At 41.4% G+C, this 16,486-nt stretch overlaps 1 protein-coding gene across 2 annotated transcripts in view; it reads left to right on the top strand.

Moving 5' to 3' along the window:
* The window catches only part of RNGTT (RNA guanylyltransferase and 5'-phosphatase), a 189,581-nt gene extending 173,957 nt beyond the window's left edge, over window positions 1-15,624 (top strand). For both annotated transcript variants that reach the window (XM_042824336.1, XM_042824328.1), the window contains 2 exons: window positions 10,706-10,829; window positions 12,866-15,624. In XM_042824336.1, the coding sequence (XP_042680270.1) occupies window positions 10,706-10,829; window positions 12,866-13,029 (288 nt within the window). In that variant the 3' untranslated portion in view covers window positions 13,030-15,624. The remainder of the gene's footprint in view (window positions 1-10,705; window positions 10,830-12,865) is intronic.
* The last annotated feature ends 862 nt before the right edge of the window (window positions 15,625-16,486 follow it).

Genomic DNA, 16,486 nt, shown 5'->3' with positions numbered 1-16,486 from the left:
AGTTAACAGCTTGCATACCGAGAAAAGATGAAAAACAGTCATACAAGAAAGTATGCTGTAGAATCTAGGTATGATAAACACAAACATTTGCTAAGAGAGCTGTGATTAGAGTCCAACATGCAAAAGAGAAAAATGTCAGAATAAACTTCTTCAGACTGACACTGTCACCTCAGTTCTCTGTCTTATTCTGAAGTACAGAAATAATGTTCCAAAGACTGTACAACAATGAAAGCATAGCTTTGCCTCTGGAAGATGTGTTATGGGTTTTTTAATAATAAATTATTAAAGCAATCTCAGCTGCCCTTATGTTGCAGGATTTCTTGGTAGCATGACTGTAAGTACCTGAGGGATAATTACAATAAGGCTTAGAGAACCAAATGGGGGGTAAATGCTTTCCCTGGTGTGTGACTGCAAACCATCTCTCAGTTTCCCCATTTGCAAGCTGAGAATAGTAAGCATTATGAAATTAATAATTTATGAATGAGGTAAGTGTTGTTTTCAAAGTATATTCTTTATGATCGGTGCGTAAGTCATGTCTGGATCTTTGTTTCTTAGCATGCAGAGCTCTTTGCTTGGAGCTGTCTCCTTTTTGCAAAATCAATTTGTGTGTGTAAAACACAAATCAAGGCTAAGGCTGGTGTTCACAAATTAGCTCACATCAAGCAGGAATACAGTCCTCAAAATATTCCAGGCTGTGGGTGAAGTATTTCCTTCTGGAATCATTGCTGCATGACAATTTCAGCTTTTCAGTCAACTCACACATGAACGTGCTGGTTTAGTCAACTGTGTCTTCTCCTCTTACCATCCTTGTGGGGATAGCTGTTTTCAGAAACATCGAGAGGATTCCTCATCTTTCAATGTTTTTTTTTGTTTGTTTTTGTTCTTGCTTTTTTTTTTTTTTTTTTTTTTTTTTTTTTTCTGTGAACATGCTCAACAGTTCTGTGATTTGCTGGGGTATTTTCTACCTATTTGTGTGCAATTGCCTGTTTTTCTTAGATACTTAGGCAAATGTCCCATAGTTTCAGTATTGATGATGAGTTGATGATTTATTATTATTATTCCTGGTACACAATATCCAAGCTGGCTGTCTCTGGCCTCCATGAAGTTCTTCCAAGTGCTTGTGGTGGAGCGTTCTTTTTACCTCTTTCTCCAAATTCATGAGCTGTAGAGCAGGTGAGGTTCTGTTTGCAGAAAGTGTGCATCCTCTGTGAGTATGTTCACATTGAGGTTTTCCTTGAGAGCTCCATTACTGCTTTCACAGTGCCTGGGTGTTCACTGCAGTTCCCCAGTCCCCTACAGGTTTTCCTCTTCTGTCAGTGCAGACTTCCACTTGCTGCTTTAATAACTTCCATAATTATGGACTCGTCACAGTGGAGATATGCCAAGTTCATGAGTCTTTAGAACAGAATTCTTCTCAGTTTCTACAGAAAACATACAGAGACATCTATTTTTCTTTAATGCAGAAACCTCTGCTGATGAGGGTGCTGGAGCAAGGGCTATTGGCTATTTATCTGGGAAGCTACTATTTATTACTTTATTTCATTTAACTCTTCAGCACCTGCGGACACTCGGATCACTGCTTCCCATTCATGGCAATAATTAAAAGAAAATAGATTTCTGAAAGCTTTAAAGTTCCCTCAGGACTTAAGTGGAGGAAGGTCAGCAGCTCTGTGAGATTCTTGAGTTATAATGCCTGAAGCTGCAGATAGTTTATAGGTTTGCTATGGCTGACCAGGTTTTCCCATTGAGTTAAATCGAAAGTATAGAAAAAGGTCCACATCTTGAAGTATGTTGAGAAGCAAAACGTTTGTGCAAACGTACTCCCACATCATGGTCTTAGCAGCTACAAGGAGGGTCTGCTTTGATGTAGTATCCATATTGCTCTGAGAGTCCCAAACAAAGCTCATTGATGTCTTACAGATAATTCAGATGGTGTTAGAGGGTCAGGTGTGCAGGAGACCTTCCAGGATACATTAAGAAATCTATTACCAGCTGGCACAGAAATCATTAAGCTTGTAATATCTCTGATAAGAGGAAGTTTTCTTATTCCTGATGTTTCCATCAATCAGTTGCCAGGAAAACCCCGGCTCCAACCCGTTATATGTGGCAGATAATGGCATCTGTGTTTGAAATTGCATGTTTTCCCAAATAATCTCTTATACGTTAAGAGAAAGGAGTAAATCATAAACTGAGTACCAGACATTGGAAGCCAATAAGAAATAAATTCTACAACTCAGCAAAGCCACGCTCCTGTGATTTTTGAATGAATTTTCTCTTTGGTGTATTTCTTGATTTTCCAGCACTTGATGTTGGCGGTGTGATTTAATGTGGTGTGAACAAAAACATTAAATTTTTTATATTTCTTAATGTTTCTTTCCAGGAATGAGATCTCAAAACTGGAGCGTTTCCATTCCCTATGTACACAAGAAACAGTCTAGTTACGCTTTGAAGACTTCTTTAATATTGAATAAATATATCACCTGCATTGTGTTTACCCAAGCTGATAACTATTTGTTGGGTAGCACATTACTTAAATATACTGACTGTGTGTCCTTTTAATTTAGCAAAAGAATTGAGTTACAAGGCTGTTGTTCTACTTTTGACGCATCTATGGTTTTGATAAAATAATCTCTTGAATCATATCAAGAAATGGATATTAAATTATGTTATGAAGTCTGGCATGAACAAAAATGAGGCAGTTTACTTAACTGATGAATTTCTGCCAGTTGACAGTGCTAATATTGTTGTGTACATTAATGGTATGAACAGGCACTTTGTTACCATCTCTTGTAGTTTTATAATTCTTAGAGAATGCTAATTAATTAATTAATTTAACTGTGGAGAACGTGAGAAACTTCACATGAAAGGGGAAAAAAGTTCTTTAGAAGCATCTGAACAAGCTGTCCAAGCATTAGGAAGTAGCTCCGAAGGAGCAACTTCCAGTCTTCAGCTTTCAAAAATGCCTCGTTTTGGGTTTGGCTTTTAGTTACATGGTCAGAAGCTCTTCATTTTGTTGCTGTTGCTTCTCTCTCTCTTTCTCATTCTGTCTCATCCTGTTTCTTCAAGATGTCAAGAGCTCTCTTCATTTCATGGAGTGCCCATGTAATTGTTCCTTTCCTTCACTGAGTGTTGTCATTGCTTCTTCCTCACCTACAGATGATGCCCCCACTGCTATAGAATCACAGGAACCATGATCTAGTTAATTCTGTTGTTTTAGGTCATTCCACATTGCTTGACAAGTTTAGAAACAGTGTCTGCAATACTACACCAGGCAGTTAAGCTCTTGAGAGTAAAGCAGAAGGCAGGATTTCATACATGCTATTCTGCTATCAAGGTTTTATTTCCTAAACTGTAATCTCTGGCTGGATGTATCCCAATACCTTGAGGACAGTGAAGCCTGTGAATCTCATGTTCTTGGACAGTTAGAAAAATGTGGTATAGCATTTGCAGAATGGCTTCATAGAGAAGGGTGGGCTCCAATTGTCCTGCAGCAGAAGGCCGGGATGGGAAGCAACCCAGGAGCTTCTCCCTTGTGTACATGAAGCCAACCATTTTTTTTAGGATGTGCTTCTTTGGCTTGTTTGTTGGCCTCAGCTCTGAGAATGGATCCTAATAGAGAAAAGTTAGTTATCAGGAAGGAAGAATTACTCTCCGGACCTTATTTGGCAACTCTGAACTTCTTTTGAAACAGACAGATGGTATATTTGGGCATAATTGAAAAAGATTGCCTCCATTGCACATGTAGCTCTTCAGAAAAAAAAAAAAAAAAAAAAAAGAGAAAAAAAAAGAAAAAGCAGATTCAATAGAATACATGTAGGATCTATCTTGCTTGTATGTTCTAATTCCTTATTTAATTTTCTGTTTAGAAATAAAGTTCTTTTTAATTTCTTAGTATTTCAATTGCTTTTTCTCACTTATTCTCTCATGAAAGTTAACATTTTCTGTGTGTACTGTTAGGATCTTTTCTTCTGGGATCTCACAAACAGGCTGATAATTTTGCATGTGGGATAAGCAATAGGAATAGGTGCATCAAAGAACAATTTTCTTTCTATAAATGTTTGGTAACAGAGGGGAAAGTGCAACAAAAAGGCATTTAGAAAGAGAAAAGATTGGAAATAGAATATGTTCACATTTTGCTTACAAACATCACTATCTTTTAAGTGGACAATTTACTGAGATGAAATCGTTTCAATTGCTTCATAAAAAACATATATATAGAAACAAGCCTTCTTTCAGTCAAGTTTCCATTTATCTAGAAACTGATTTTTTTTTCTTTCAAAAGAACTCGAATATGAGGAAAGTATATGAATTTGTAAAGATTATCCATTGTTAATACAGTTTCTGTAATATTAACTGTCTCAGACTCTCATTGATAACCCTTATGTAATGTAGCAGCTTGCCCAGGAAGTTTATGCTCCTTAGGAAGTAAGGATGATGAAACTGAGCATAGAATGATAGAATTGCTCAGGTTGGAAAAGACCTTCAAGATCATCAAGTCTAACCACAACCCTCCGCTAAATCATGTCCCTGACACCACATCCAAATGGTTTCTGAACATATCCAAGCATGGTGACTCAACCACCTCCCTGGTGAGCCTACTCTTTTCTGTGAAGAAATTCTTCCTGATATGCTAAACTTACCTTGGTGCAACTTGAGGCCATTTCTGGCCTCATTTCATTTACTGAGGATAAGGAAAAGGCAGAGGTTCTGAATGCCTTCTTTACGTCTGTCTTTAAAAGTCAGACCAGTTATCCTCAGGATACTCCTCTCTCTGACCTGGTAATCTCGGCTGGGGAGCACACTAACCCCCCTGTGATTCTGGAGGAAACAGTCAGAGACCTACTGCTCCAACTGGACTGCCACAAGTCGATGGGGCCAGATGAGATCCACCCGAGAGTGCTGAGGGAACTGGCGGAGGTGATAGCCGAGCCGCTTTCCATCATCTGTCAACGCTCCTTGTTGACCGGTGAGGTCCCAGATGACTGGAGGCTTGCCAATGTGACTCCCATTTATAAGAAAGGTCGTAAGGAGGATCCGGGGAACTACAGGCCTGTTAGCCTGACCTCGGTGCCAGGGAAGGTTATGGAGCAGATCGTCTTGAGGGAGATCATGCGGCATGTGCGGGGTGACCGGGGGATCAGGCCTAGCCAGCATGGGTTCATGAAGGGCAGGTCCTGCTTGACCAACCTGATCTCCTTCTATGATCTAGTGACCCATCTGGTGGATGAGGGAAAGGCTGTTGATGTGGTCTACCTAGACTTCAGCAAAGCCTTTGACACTGTCTCCCACAGCATTCTCCTGCAGAAGCTGGCATCCAGAGGCTTGGATGGATACACTCTTGGCTGGGTAAGGAGCTGGTTGGAGGGCCGGGCACAGAGAGTGGTGGTAAATGGAGTCAAATCCAGCTGGCGACCGGTTGTGAGTGGTGTTCCCCAGGGGTCGGTGCTGGGGCCTGTCCTCTTCAATATCTTTATTGATGACCTCGATGAGGGCATCGAGTGCACCCTCAGTAAGTTTGCAGATGACACCAAATTGGCTGGAAGTGTGGATCTGCCTGGGGGTAGCGAGGCCCTACAGAGGGATCTGGACAGGCTGGAGAGCTGGGCTGAAGCCAATGGGATGAGTTTCAACAAGGCCAAATGCCGGGTCCTGCACTTCGGCCACAACAACCCCAGGCGACGCTACAGGCTTGGGGCGGTGTGGCTGGAGGACTGCATAGAGGAAATGGACCTGGGGGTATTGATTGATGCTCGGCTGAATATGAGCCGACAGTGTGCCCAGGTGGCCAAGAAGGCCAATGGCATCCTGGCTTGCATCAGAAACAGTGTTGCAAGCAGGAGCAGAGAGGTGATTGTTCCCTTGTATTCAGCACTGGTGAGGCCGCACCTCGAGTACTGTGTCCAGTTTTGGGCCCCTCACTGCAAGAAAGATATTGAGGCCCTGGAACGTGTTCAAAGGAGGGCAACAAAGCTGGTGAGGGGTCTGGAACACAGGCCATATGAGGAGAGGCTGAAGGAGCTGGGAATGTTCAGCCTGGAGAAGAGGAGGCTCAGGGGAGACCTCATTGCTCTCTATAACTTCCTGAAGGGAGGTTGTAGTGAGCTGGGGGTCGGCCTCTTCTCTCGTGTCATTAGTGATAGGACCAGGGGGAATGGCTTCAAGCTACGGGAGGGGAGATTCAGGCTGGACATTAGGAAGTATTACTTTTCAGAAAGGGTGGTCAGGCACTGGAACGGACTGCCCAGGGAGGTGGTGGAGTCACCGACCCTGGGGGTGTTCAAGGAAAGACTGGATGTTGTGTTGAGGGACATGGTTTAGTGGGAGCTATTGGGAATAGGTGAACGGTTGGACTGGGTGATCTTTTAGGTCTTTTCCAACCTTGGTGATTCTATGATTCTATGATTCTATGATTCCCCTCATTCTGTCACCAGTGAGAGGAGACCAACCCCACTCTCGCTGTAAGCACCTTCCAGATTTTGGAAGAGAGCAATAAGGTCTCCCCTCAGCCTCCGTTCCCCCAGACTAAACAGCCCCTAAACAGTTCCTTCAGTCTCTCCTGACAGGGCATATTCTCCAAGCCTTATTGCCCTTCTTTGCACCTGCATGTCCCTTCTGTACTGAGGTGCCCAAAACTGAACACAGTACTCGAGGTAGGGCCTCACCAGTGCTGAGTACAGGGACAGGATGACTTCCTTAGTCCTGCTCACCACACCATTCCTGATACAAGCCAACATGCCATTGGCCTTGGCCACCTGGGCACACTGCTGGCTCATATTCAGCCAACTGTCCATCAGTACATCAAGGTCCCTTTCCACCAGGCAGCTTTCCAGCCACTCCTCCCCTGTAGGGCTGCCTGGGGTTGTTGTGACCAAAAGGCAGGACTGGATGCTTGGCCCTATTGGAGCTCATACAGTTACCCTTGACCCATCAATCCAGTCTGTCCAGGTCCCTCTGTAGTGCCTTTCCCCCCTCAGGCAGATTAACACTCCCACCCAACTTGGTGTCCTCTGCAAACTTGAGTGCACTCAATTCCCTCATCAAGATCATTAATAAAGATGTTAAATAGAAGCAGATGTATGAGTGCAGTTTTAAAAGAAAATGCACATGTGTTAATTAAAAGAAAGACTGGCTCAACAGGTTAAATTATGGCTCAATCTGATCGACAAGTGCAGTGTGGAGATGCACAGGAAAACCTCGGCTATTGGTAACATCATAACAAATGCTGCCATTTTTACAGGACTAGAGTTTGATGTATTCACTAGAAATGATTTTTTCCTCTTTTTCAGCTGGATATATTGTTTTTTTCACATCTTGCCCTAAGTTAATATAAAATGTGGCTGCGTATAAAAATGATGCTGTGATTCATCTCAAAATGGTTTGGTTAGTCTGCTCAGTGGGGTGATTTAGTATGTTAGACATTTCACTTTTTTAATATATTTTGATTTTTTTTCTGAAAATAAGGAATGGAGGGAGAGTAGGGGAAAAAAAACCAAAATTTTTCATACTTGAACAGCACAAATGATGGTGGCAGTGGGAAACCTTTCTTGGCAGGGAGTGGCAGATAGCTGAAGGATGGTCTATGTTGTATCTAGGCTAACTTGCAGAGCTGTTGATAAAGAGGAGTTGCAGCTCTTGCTCACTTTTTCCTATCGCAGCTGAAAATCTAACAGTGGGGTAGTGAATCACCATCTAAGAAGAAGCTAATCTGTATTTCTAGCAAGTAATTAATGTTGGGTAAGCAGGCTGGTTCCAGATAACCAGATTAAATGCAAGCAGGAACAGCAAGTATTCTGCTCCTCTGGGGAGAAAGGCAATCCATGTGTAAGCTGGTGACTGTCCGTTCCATGACACATTTTGGCCCAGACCAGAAATACTGTCCTGATGCACCCTACCTTCATCAGCCTCGTTATCCTACACTGGTCTTCTGGGGTTCTGATTCTGACTGGATGTCTGAAAACAGGTGATGGAAATAAGTATTCTAGGGAGATTCCACAGAGTCCTTATGGTTTCTGTCTTGAAATTTCCATTCTGAAATCACTGGATGCTTATTTAAGTGTATTTTATTGACAATATGGCAGAAGCATGGGTGTGGTATCAAGAACGTCACTGCTGATGAGGATGAGAATTTTGACTAAGAACTGCCATCCTTCCTGAGATGCTTCTCCCGTTTCTGTGAAGCTGGAGGAAGTGCCTTCCAGGAAGAGAAATGATAGTGCATTATTTAGTTGCTCCTACAGGCTGTATTACTTAAGGAGAAGAAGAGCTGAGCCTACGCAAAGGAAGAACTGAGAAGACACCATTCTGAGCAGCTCAGAGTGAATTCCCAAAGAGAAGGAAATTCAAGACAGTTCCATTTTTAAGCTAAAATGCCAGAAAGTAGTATCCAGGTGATAGTAGATGTAGAGTGTGAATTTTAGACACAAGGATTATTGTGTGCTTGTTTAGTCCAGCGCATAAAAAGTAATATGTAGAAGTCTACTAAGATACAACAATAGTTGAATTCAGTAGAAAAGTATTTTTAATGCTGGAGAATGTGCTATGCTCAGAGCACTTGCAGTCTTGATCAAATGTCTGGAATTTGCTGAAACTTATATGTACTTCTAGACTGATGCTTAAAATACAGGGATCAGTATGTGCTGTGTTTTTTTCTTTGTAAAATAATGACTACAGCTTGCAATTGTTAAAGACTATGATCGCTATATTCAAGTCACTGCTTTGGCAGGTGTTCATATTTTGTAGAAAGATCTGTCTCCTAGATTGCTAATGAGTGACCAAGCAAATATCTAGATAGTTAATAATACTGCTTAATTACTACAGTCAAATAGAGCTGGCATCTAATTTATTGCTATTCTAAGCATCCAAACACTAGAAGAACGATAAACCATGAGAAAGCCATAGAGATTGTTATTTAGTTAGAGATTGTTATTTAGAAGTCATTGCCTGCAGTTTTGTGTATTTTTCTCCCCGGCAGGTGATCCTTCTAACATTTTCCTGCTTTGGCAGAAAATCAGTTGCATGGCCATTCCCCACACTGTCCCCATTGCCACGGGGCAGCTATTTTCAAAGTAATATACCTTCCCAAGTTACAGTGCAGCCAAGTGTATATATACAGAGTGTGCTAGAAAAGAATGATGTCTTTTCCTGAATATGGAACAGGAGTATGTCCAGTGAGCATGTGTCAGTCAAACGTGTGGACTGCACATGGCTTTTCAGCACGGCTGTGAGGAACTAAGGTGCTGTGCAGAGAGTGCTATAAAGACTGGCAACCTGAGACACTGGGTAACTTTATCCAGGTGATCATTAGCAAATTTCATGTAAGGAATAAATGGTTTTAGAAGAAAGCTCTTTACAAGCGATGGAATGAAGAAACGAATAATGCATGATTTGCAAACCTAGCTCTGCAAGTCCTATAATGTAAAAGGCTTCAGCTGTAAGCATGTTTAACAAAATTGTCTTACAGTGTGATTTTTACTTGACAAGTAAAATCCCAGAGCTTTCTGTACAGGACTGCTGAACAGAAACACTCAGAGTAAATGCCAAGCAAAATGTTATGGTTCTGCTTATCAAATTCAGGACAAGACCTGTACTGTGCAGTGTAGGAGGACTCAGTCCATGCAAAGGACCTTTCATTAATTAATTGCCTTTATCTGAAAATTAATGGAAAACAAGTTAATGGGCTGTTCCACTGCATGTGCTATTAAGCTGCCTGCAGACAGTCACAGTCTTTTTCAAACCTGCATCCTTGACAGTAGTAAATCCCCATGTCACAGAGGTGAGGAATTATGCTAATGAATTGAAATAACCACTGCACTTAAGTGAAGATGCAGAATCCGGTGTTGTGTTACTCTGTAGAGCTTTCAATTGGTAAACTCCAGCAAACTAACTGCAGCTAGCAGTTGAATTCAGCTCTATACTTACGAAGAGGCTCTTTGGAACAAAGTGAAATATATGGGTAAAGTTGTTAAAGCATTAGATAAGGTTCTCTGGTTACCATGGTTACTTGAAATTTTTTGCATTGCGTCATAGATTAGAATGCATAGGATGAAGTAGTCAAAACAAATAGGAAGGCCAGAGCATGCAAACTACATTTCCAGATCACACAGCATTGCCAAATAGAAAGACAGAGAGCTCAGAGTGTTGATTACTGACAATTCTAAGAATCAATACGAGGCCTGAAAAATAGTCAGAGCCTATGTGATTTGAAGTCATGCAGTATTTTGGGGTTAAGATTTTAATTTTTAAATACAAATGAAGATAAAAGAAAAACCCTTGGTAAAGTTAAGAGTAGAATGATTTTCCACAAGCTTTTCCTCATCTTGAAATCTGACATTTGGCTTTGAAATGTTCAACGCAGAAGGCTGACGAAATATGGATAATACATTTTGTTCACTTCAGCTGGCAGTAGTGCTTACAATGGAAGCAGTTTATTCCCATAGAAACCTATTTGCATTTGGGCCAGAACTGACTTTTTTTGCCTCTGTTAGAGCTGCTGATGTTTTAGTGTAATATAATTGCTGTATATTGATAGCAGATTTGAAGAGCGTTTTTAAATATTGAGTAGCCAAGTCTATTCGTAACAGAGGTGGAGTCCGCAGTTTTTCTGTGTAAGGTGGAGGCATGTTACTAAAAAATGAAGGGCAGAAGTGAAATACATGTTTATCCCCAACTGTTGTTTTATTGTGTTTTGTTTTTTGTTTTTAAACAGGTGACAAAAGATCTGAAACAGTATGACAACAAAATCATAGAATGCAAGTTTGAGAACAACAGCTGGGTCTTCATGAGGCAGAGAATAGACAAAAGCTTTCCAAATGCCTACAGCACTGCCATGGGTGAGTGGAATAATACACTTCAAATCATTCTCAGGCTCAAATTTTGATTTCTTAATTCTGTTCTAGTTTAAGGAGGAAAGGTGTCCTGGATTTTCCTTTTCTGTTTGAGGTACCCATAGAAGCCTTTCTTGTTCTTCTTGTCATCCCATGCCAAGTTTAGTTCAAGCTGGGCCTTGGCTTTCTCGACCCCATCCCTACACAGCCTAGCAGCTTCCTTATACTCTTCCCACACTACCTGTCTCTGTTTCTACTGCCTGTGCATTTTCCTCTTGCTCTTCAGTTTGACCGGTTTGTTCCTGGTTTGGCCATGCTGGTCTCTTGCCTTCATTTCCTGACTTGCTACACCTGGGGATGGAGAGCTCGTGTGTGCAAAGGAAAGCTTATGTAGCATCCTAATTTTAGTCTTTGCCTGTCTCATATCCTTCTAGAGCATGAACTCTGCTGTAGCATGGTCACTACAGTACAGGCAGCCTCCAATCCTGATGTAACCAATCTGTTCACTTGCATTGGCAAGCAACAGGTCCAGTATTGAATCCCCCCCTGGTGGGTCCTTCAATTACTTGACTAAGGAAGTTATCCTTAATGAATTCCAGGAGCCTCTTGGATTGCCTACACCTTGTTGTGATACTTTCCCAGCACGTCTGGGTGGTTGAAGTCCCCCAGCAGGACAAGTGCCTGCATTTGTAATGCCCCCTGCAGCTGGAGGTAGAAGGCCTCATAGATGGGCTTTTACTTGACTGGTGGCCTTTACTAGACACCAGTCACGAGGCTTCCTTTGCTACCTTGATCTCTAACCAGCACCCATAAGCTTCCAATTGGCTTATGTGTGTTCTTTAAGGACAGCTCTTCACATTCTATTCCTTTCCTGATGTAGACAGCAACACTCACTCCTCTCCTTCCTTGCCTGTCCCTTCTGAACAGCTTGTAGCCATCGGTAGCCACACTCCAATCATGGAAATCATCCCACCACCACAATGTTTTTTGACAGCTGAGGTCTCATACTGTGAAACTTCTGAAATACCTTTTCACCAGAAATAAGCATAATAAAAAATATTTCCAGGATGATGTCTTACTAATTGTAAATGCTGTGAATGATTCTGAAATTCTGCAGGAAAAAACCATTCGGAGTCAGGAAATTATATACTAATTGTTATTTGTAAAAAAAAAAAGCCATGTTAGAAGTAAATTTCAGGGAGTCTTAATGTTGTTTAGTAATGAGAAAGCCAACAGATTTTTTTTTTCCATGCAGTTGCATACATACTGTCTTGTCCTTATATGCCATACATTATCTTCTCAATGTTATGTATATTTCCAAGAGAATTACAGTATTTGCTTAATTTCTTGCTTTTTTGTTCTACTTGCTTTTTTTGGACTACTTCCTCTGTCTCTAGAGAGGACTAATCAGAGGAATATAAAGTTGCATACAAAAAGTATTGAAAATACTCACAGAATCATCTGGGTTGAAAAAGACCTTCCAACATCACCAATTCAATATTAAGCCAGTCTTGTTCTAAAATGTTAGAATTTGGTTGGTGTTTTAAGGCCAGGTCTCACGAGGCGTTTGTTGCTGCTGCTTCACTTGTTGCTTGCCTCACTGGGATATCTGCCCATAGAATCAGAGATTATCCTAACTTAGAAGGGACCCATAAGGATCACTGAATCCAATTCCTGGCTGCATACAACACCACTCAAAAACCAGACTGTACGTCTGAGAGCCTTGTCCAGACACTTGTTGAACTCCAGCAGCTTGGGGCCGTGGCCATTTCCTGGCCATTGTGTAGTTGCTGCATGCAGCAGTATGCACATGTACACAGACACACACACATGCCTGTTTTTGTTTAAAAAGAGATGGATGCCCATCTGGGGCACAGCCTGACTCCTGACAGGGCAGGCTTGTGCAAGCCGGTGTTTACGTGGCTGACTACTCAAGCCCAATTATGTTGTTTATTGTGAACAGAGGGGTTCAAAATGTTGAAATGCAATGAATACTGCTACAAATCAGTTTTGTAAATTCACAACGTGTTCTTCGTTCCCAGCTGTATGCAATAGCATCCAGAACCCGGTCACAAAGGAGATACTATTTGAGTTCATCGACAGGTGTATGGCAGCTTCTCAGGGACAGACGCGGAAGCACCACCTCGACCCCGACACGGAACTGATGCCACCCCCACCACCCAAAAGGCCCCGCACCATCACATAGGCCTCGGGCACAGTGGGTGGCATTTACACTGCTGCAGAAGGTGAAGTGCAAGTGCGAGGGCTGGGAAAAGAAACACCTGAATTGCTGTAAATATCTAGGTGTGGTTTCTTTGGTTTTGTTTTTCCAAATGCCACATCATGAATGGACATTGTTTCGTAACTGAGAAGTTCAACCTTACCTTCTGATATTTGAAGATGAAATTTCCAAAGGTATAGACAAGAACAGTACAGTGGAATCAAGGGAAAGCTGTCTTGTTTATATACGGATATCTTTTCACCTTTAATTTATAATGTCAGCAACCTGGAACTGTGAAAATACTGGAATGCTGTACTTTTTAGAAGCTGTGTTTAAAAAAAGAAAAAGTGTTGCTTTTTTCTTAATGATTATCGTTATTCAACTGGTTGCGGTTTGTCACCCGTAGTATAATTTATCATAGTTTCCCTGCATTTCTGAGACTTGTGTTTAACAGCAAACAGCAATGTTGTTTCTGCGCTGTGTTGGCTGACAACTAAGCCTTCTTAGGCTAAAATCCACTAATTTTAAAATTAGCTGGGTTTTTGTTGTTGAAATATTAAAGAGGTGAATCCCTCTTGTAAATAGCATCCTTTTGAAGAGAAGTGTTTTGAGTGTTTTGTTGTTTTTTTTGTTTTTGTTTTTGTTTTGCTGTTTGAACCTAACACACCAAATGTATAGTGGGCTGATTTTAGCTTCGCCTTCAAGTTCCTCTGTAGATAAGGAAATCATTAAATCTTTAGTATTAAGGTCTCTGTTCCAAGACCGTTTCTAGTACAGGGCTTAGTTCTCCACAGTGATACCACTGTAAATATTACTAAAAGTACACTTTGCTGTGATATGCAAAAGTAATAACCAGTGCTAATAATGATGTCTCAGATCCAGGCGCATTATGGCAAAAGAAACGCCAGGCAGCTCCTTCATGAAGGAGAAGGCAGTTCCATGGGAGAGAGCCCTGCCTTAGGGCAAGTGTCCAGGCTGGGATGGTCGCAGGGCAAAGATGAACCCTGCATGGTGTGGATGGGGTTGGCTGTCCTGTGACACTGTGTGAAGCCGCTGGCTGACTTCCCTTCATACGGCATGAAGGAGCCGATTATTGGTACCCGGTGGCTCTCCTGGCAGCTATCCATAACGCTGACTGTGAGAAGCTGCGTTCTGGTTGTCTCATGGAGGAGCTGGTCTGAGCTGAAACCAAACGATTGCAGATTTTAAAGTTTACTGTGAATTTTACAAACAGGGATCTGATCGGTTGTTGCTGTAGTTCCCTGAGCGTGTCAGGACAAGTCATCCATTCATCCAGCAGCCTGATCTGTGAAGACCATTGCTGTGTTACAGCTAAAATACATTCAATGAGTTTTAATCTTTGGAAGCAAAATTAACTCCTGCAGTTTATTTTTTTTCCATAGGGAAACTTTAGGACTATGCTTCGTGGTGGCTTCTCTCGCTGCTTCAATCCGTTGTGTAAATGCACATGGCATCGCTCAGATGGCATTCCTAGCATCTCTTTCTGGGATATCCTACATGTGTCTCAGAAAACTGAAGGAGATACATAAGCATCTTTTTTTACTGTGGTAAAACTTGAGGGGAAAAAATGTGTTCATGAAGGCTCTGTACATAGTTTCTGCATATTGTCTATAGAAAAGATATAATATCACCTATGCAAGGTTGCAAAATTATCTCCTAAGAAGAGCCTTATGAAGTTGATGTGAAAACCTATGCATCCTCTGCACATCTTGCATTGAAACACACAGTTAAATATTTCTTCACGAAGTAAAAAGATTTCCCTCTCCATTAAACTCATCATTAAGATTGTCATAACAAACTTTTTGTCACCAATCCTCATGGTTCTATGGCAGTTCTAACTTATAAGATGATTGCAGCCTTTTAAATGAGTTATTGCATTTCGTTCTTTTAAGGTTTGTCCAAGCTGCCTCCTTCTTTCTCCTTCCCAGCATTGACTTGTATTTCGACAAGACCTAGCTTCTGGTTTTCCTTTTACGTTAGAGCTGCAGGAATCAAGCTGCAGCTCTCCTCTGTGTGCATTCCGCCAAGCTCGTGAATGTGCTGTGGCCCTTGTGTTTGGACAGTGTCTTTTTTTGCACTCCCCTTGAAATGGATATTTTGAAAAAGCGGTGATGAGGAAGTTCAGAGCTCCACATTCATATTCAGTTGTAGAACTATCCTTGTGCTACGACCTGTAGCAGCTTAGAGAGGTCAATTTGCTTTGCTTTTTCAGAAGAGGAATCTACTGAGCAAGGGTTGAACGAAGAAGAGCCTGATGAAAACAAATGGAATTTCATTTGGACCAGCTGGGTTTCATGCTATGAGAAGTGCAAACTTCCTTTGTCTGCTACTAGAAATTCAAGACTGAAACAAAGAAGAGTCTGTTCCAGGAAAACAATAATAATTTTTTTAAAAAACATAACTTGTCTATTCTTTGGTGTACAGCATGTTTCCATCCACTGTTTCGTCATTTGTTAAATATATAATTAAAATTTGGTTTCAGTGGAGTTTCCAAAAAATGTAAGTACATTCCTCTACAAACTGTATTAAGTATTTTAATAAAGTCAATGGTTTAAAATACTTCTGCTAAGGATGTGTTCACTTTTGATACTACCAGAATACTGTGGTGTTATTACTCATCAGTCCTCCAAGAACAGTTCTTCATGTTTTTCAGAGCTCAGTGGCCCTTTTCTTAGGTAGGAGCCTCTCAACCAAGTGGTGGCCACAGTCCGTTATACTATTTTTAAGTTCAATTTGCTCTTCCTGGTGCTGGAACCACAAGAAAAACAGAAGATGCATGAAGTACATACTTTATGACAAGCTAACATTATGTCGCTTCACCAAGTCGGTGTTAAGAGTGCAACTGGATGAGAAGTTGTGCAAGAGGCAGCAGGATCAGTCTTCCCTGATTGTTTGTCACCAACCTGGCCTTGAAGCTTGTAGCTCATCTGCTTGGACAGCAGACCTGCATTGTAAGAGAGCTGGTTTCTGATTCAGCATTCTTCTTTCAGGAACTAAAAATGCCATCATGGTGTTTGAACTTGCCTTTTAATTAAGGTTCTGCCTCCAGTACAGATATGCCACTCTTCTAATGGATGTCTTATTTGTACACTTCCTGTGGTACCTCCCAACCATTTCTGGTTCTTTGGTGTTGGACTACATCTGACATTTGAACACACCTGAAGAATACTGTAACTGTTTCAGTCCCTGTTCAGTGCTCCTCTCTGTTAGCATTAAGGAGATAGGTTGCCATGCCTGGCCAGCACGTCACACTGTGTGGTTTGTGTTCACTTACTTGTTCATACGAGCAGTCCTTCAGCATCCCCACTCATCAGTGCAGCAACTCATCAGTTTTCTGCCTATGAGGTGTGACTTGTATTTGCATAATGTGTAATGCATAATTGTATCTCATGACCCAGGAGTATTTACAGATGCTTTGGCA

Source organism: Centrocercus urophasianus, unplaced genomic scaffold (genome assembly GCF_019232065.1).
Source record: "Centrocercus urophasianus isolate 14NV4802_14NV808 unplaced genomic scaffold, USGS_Curo_1.0 seq_10, whole genome shotgun sequence".
NCBI lineage: Eukaryota > Metazoa > Chordata > Aves > Galliformes > Phasianidae > Centrocercus > Centrocercus urophasianus.
Note: the sequence above shows the minus strand (reverse complement) of the source record. Positions and strands in the feature narration are given on the sequence as shown.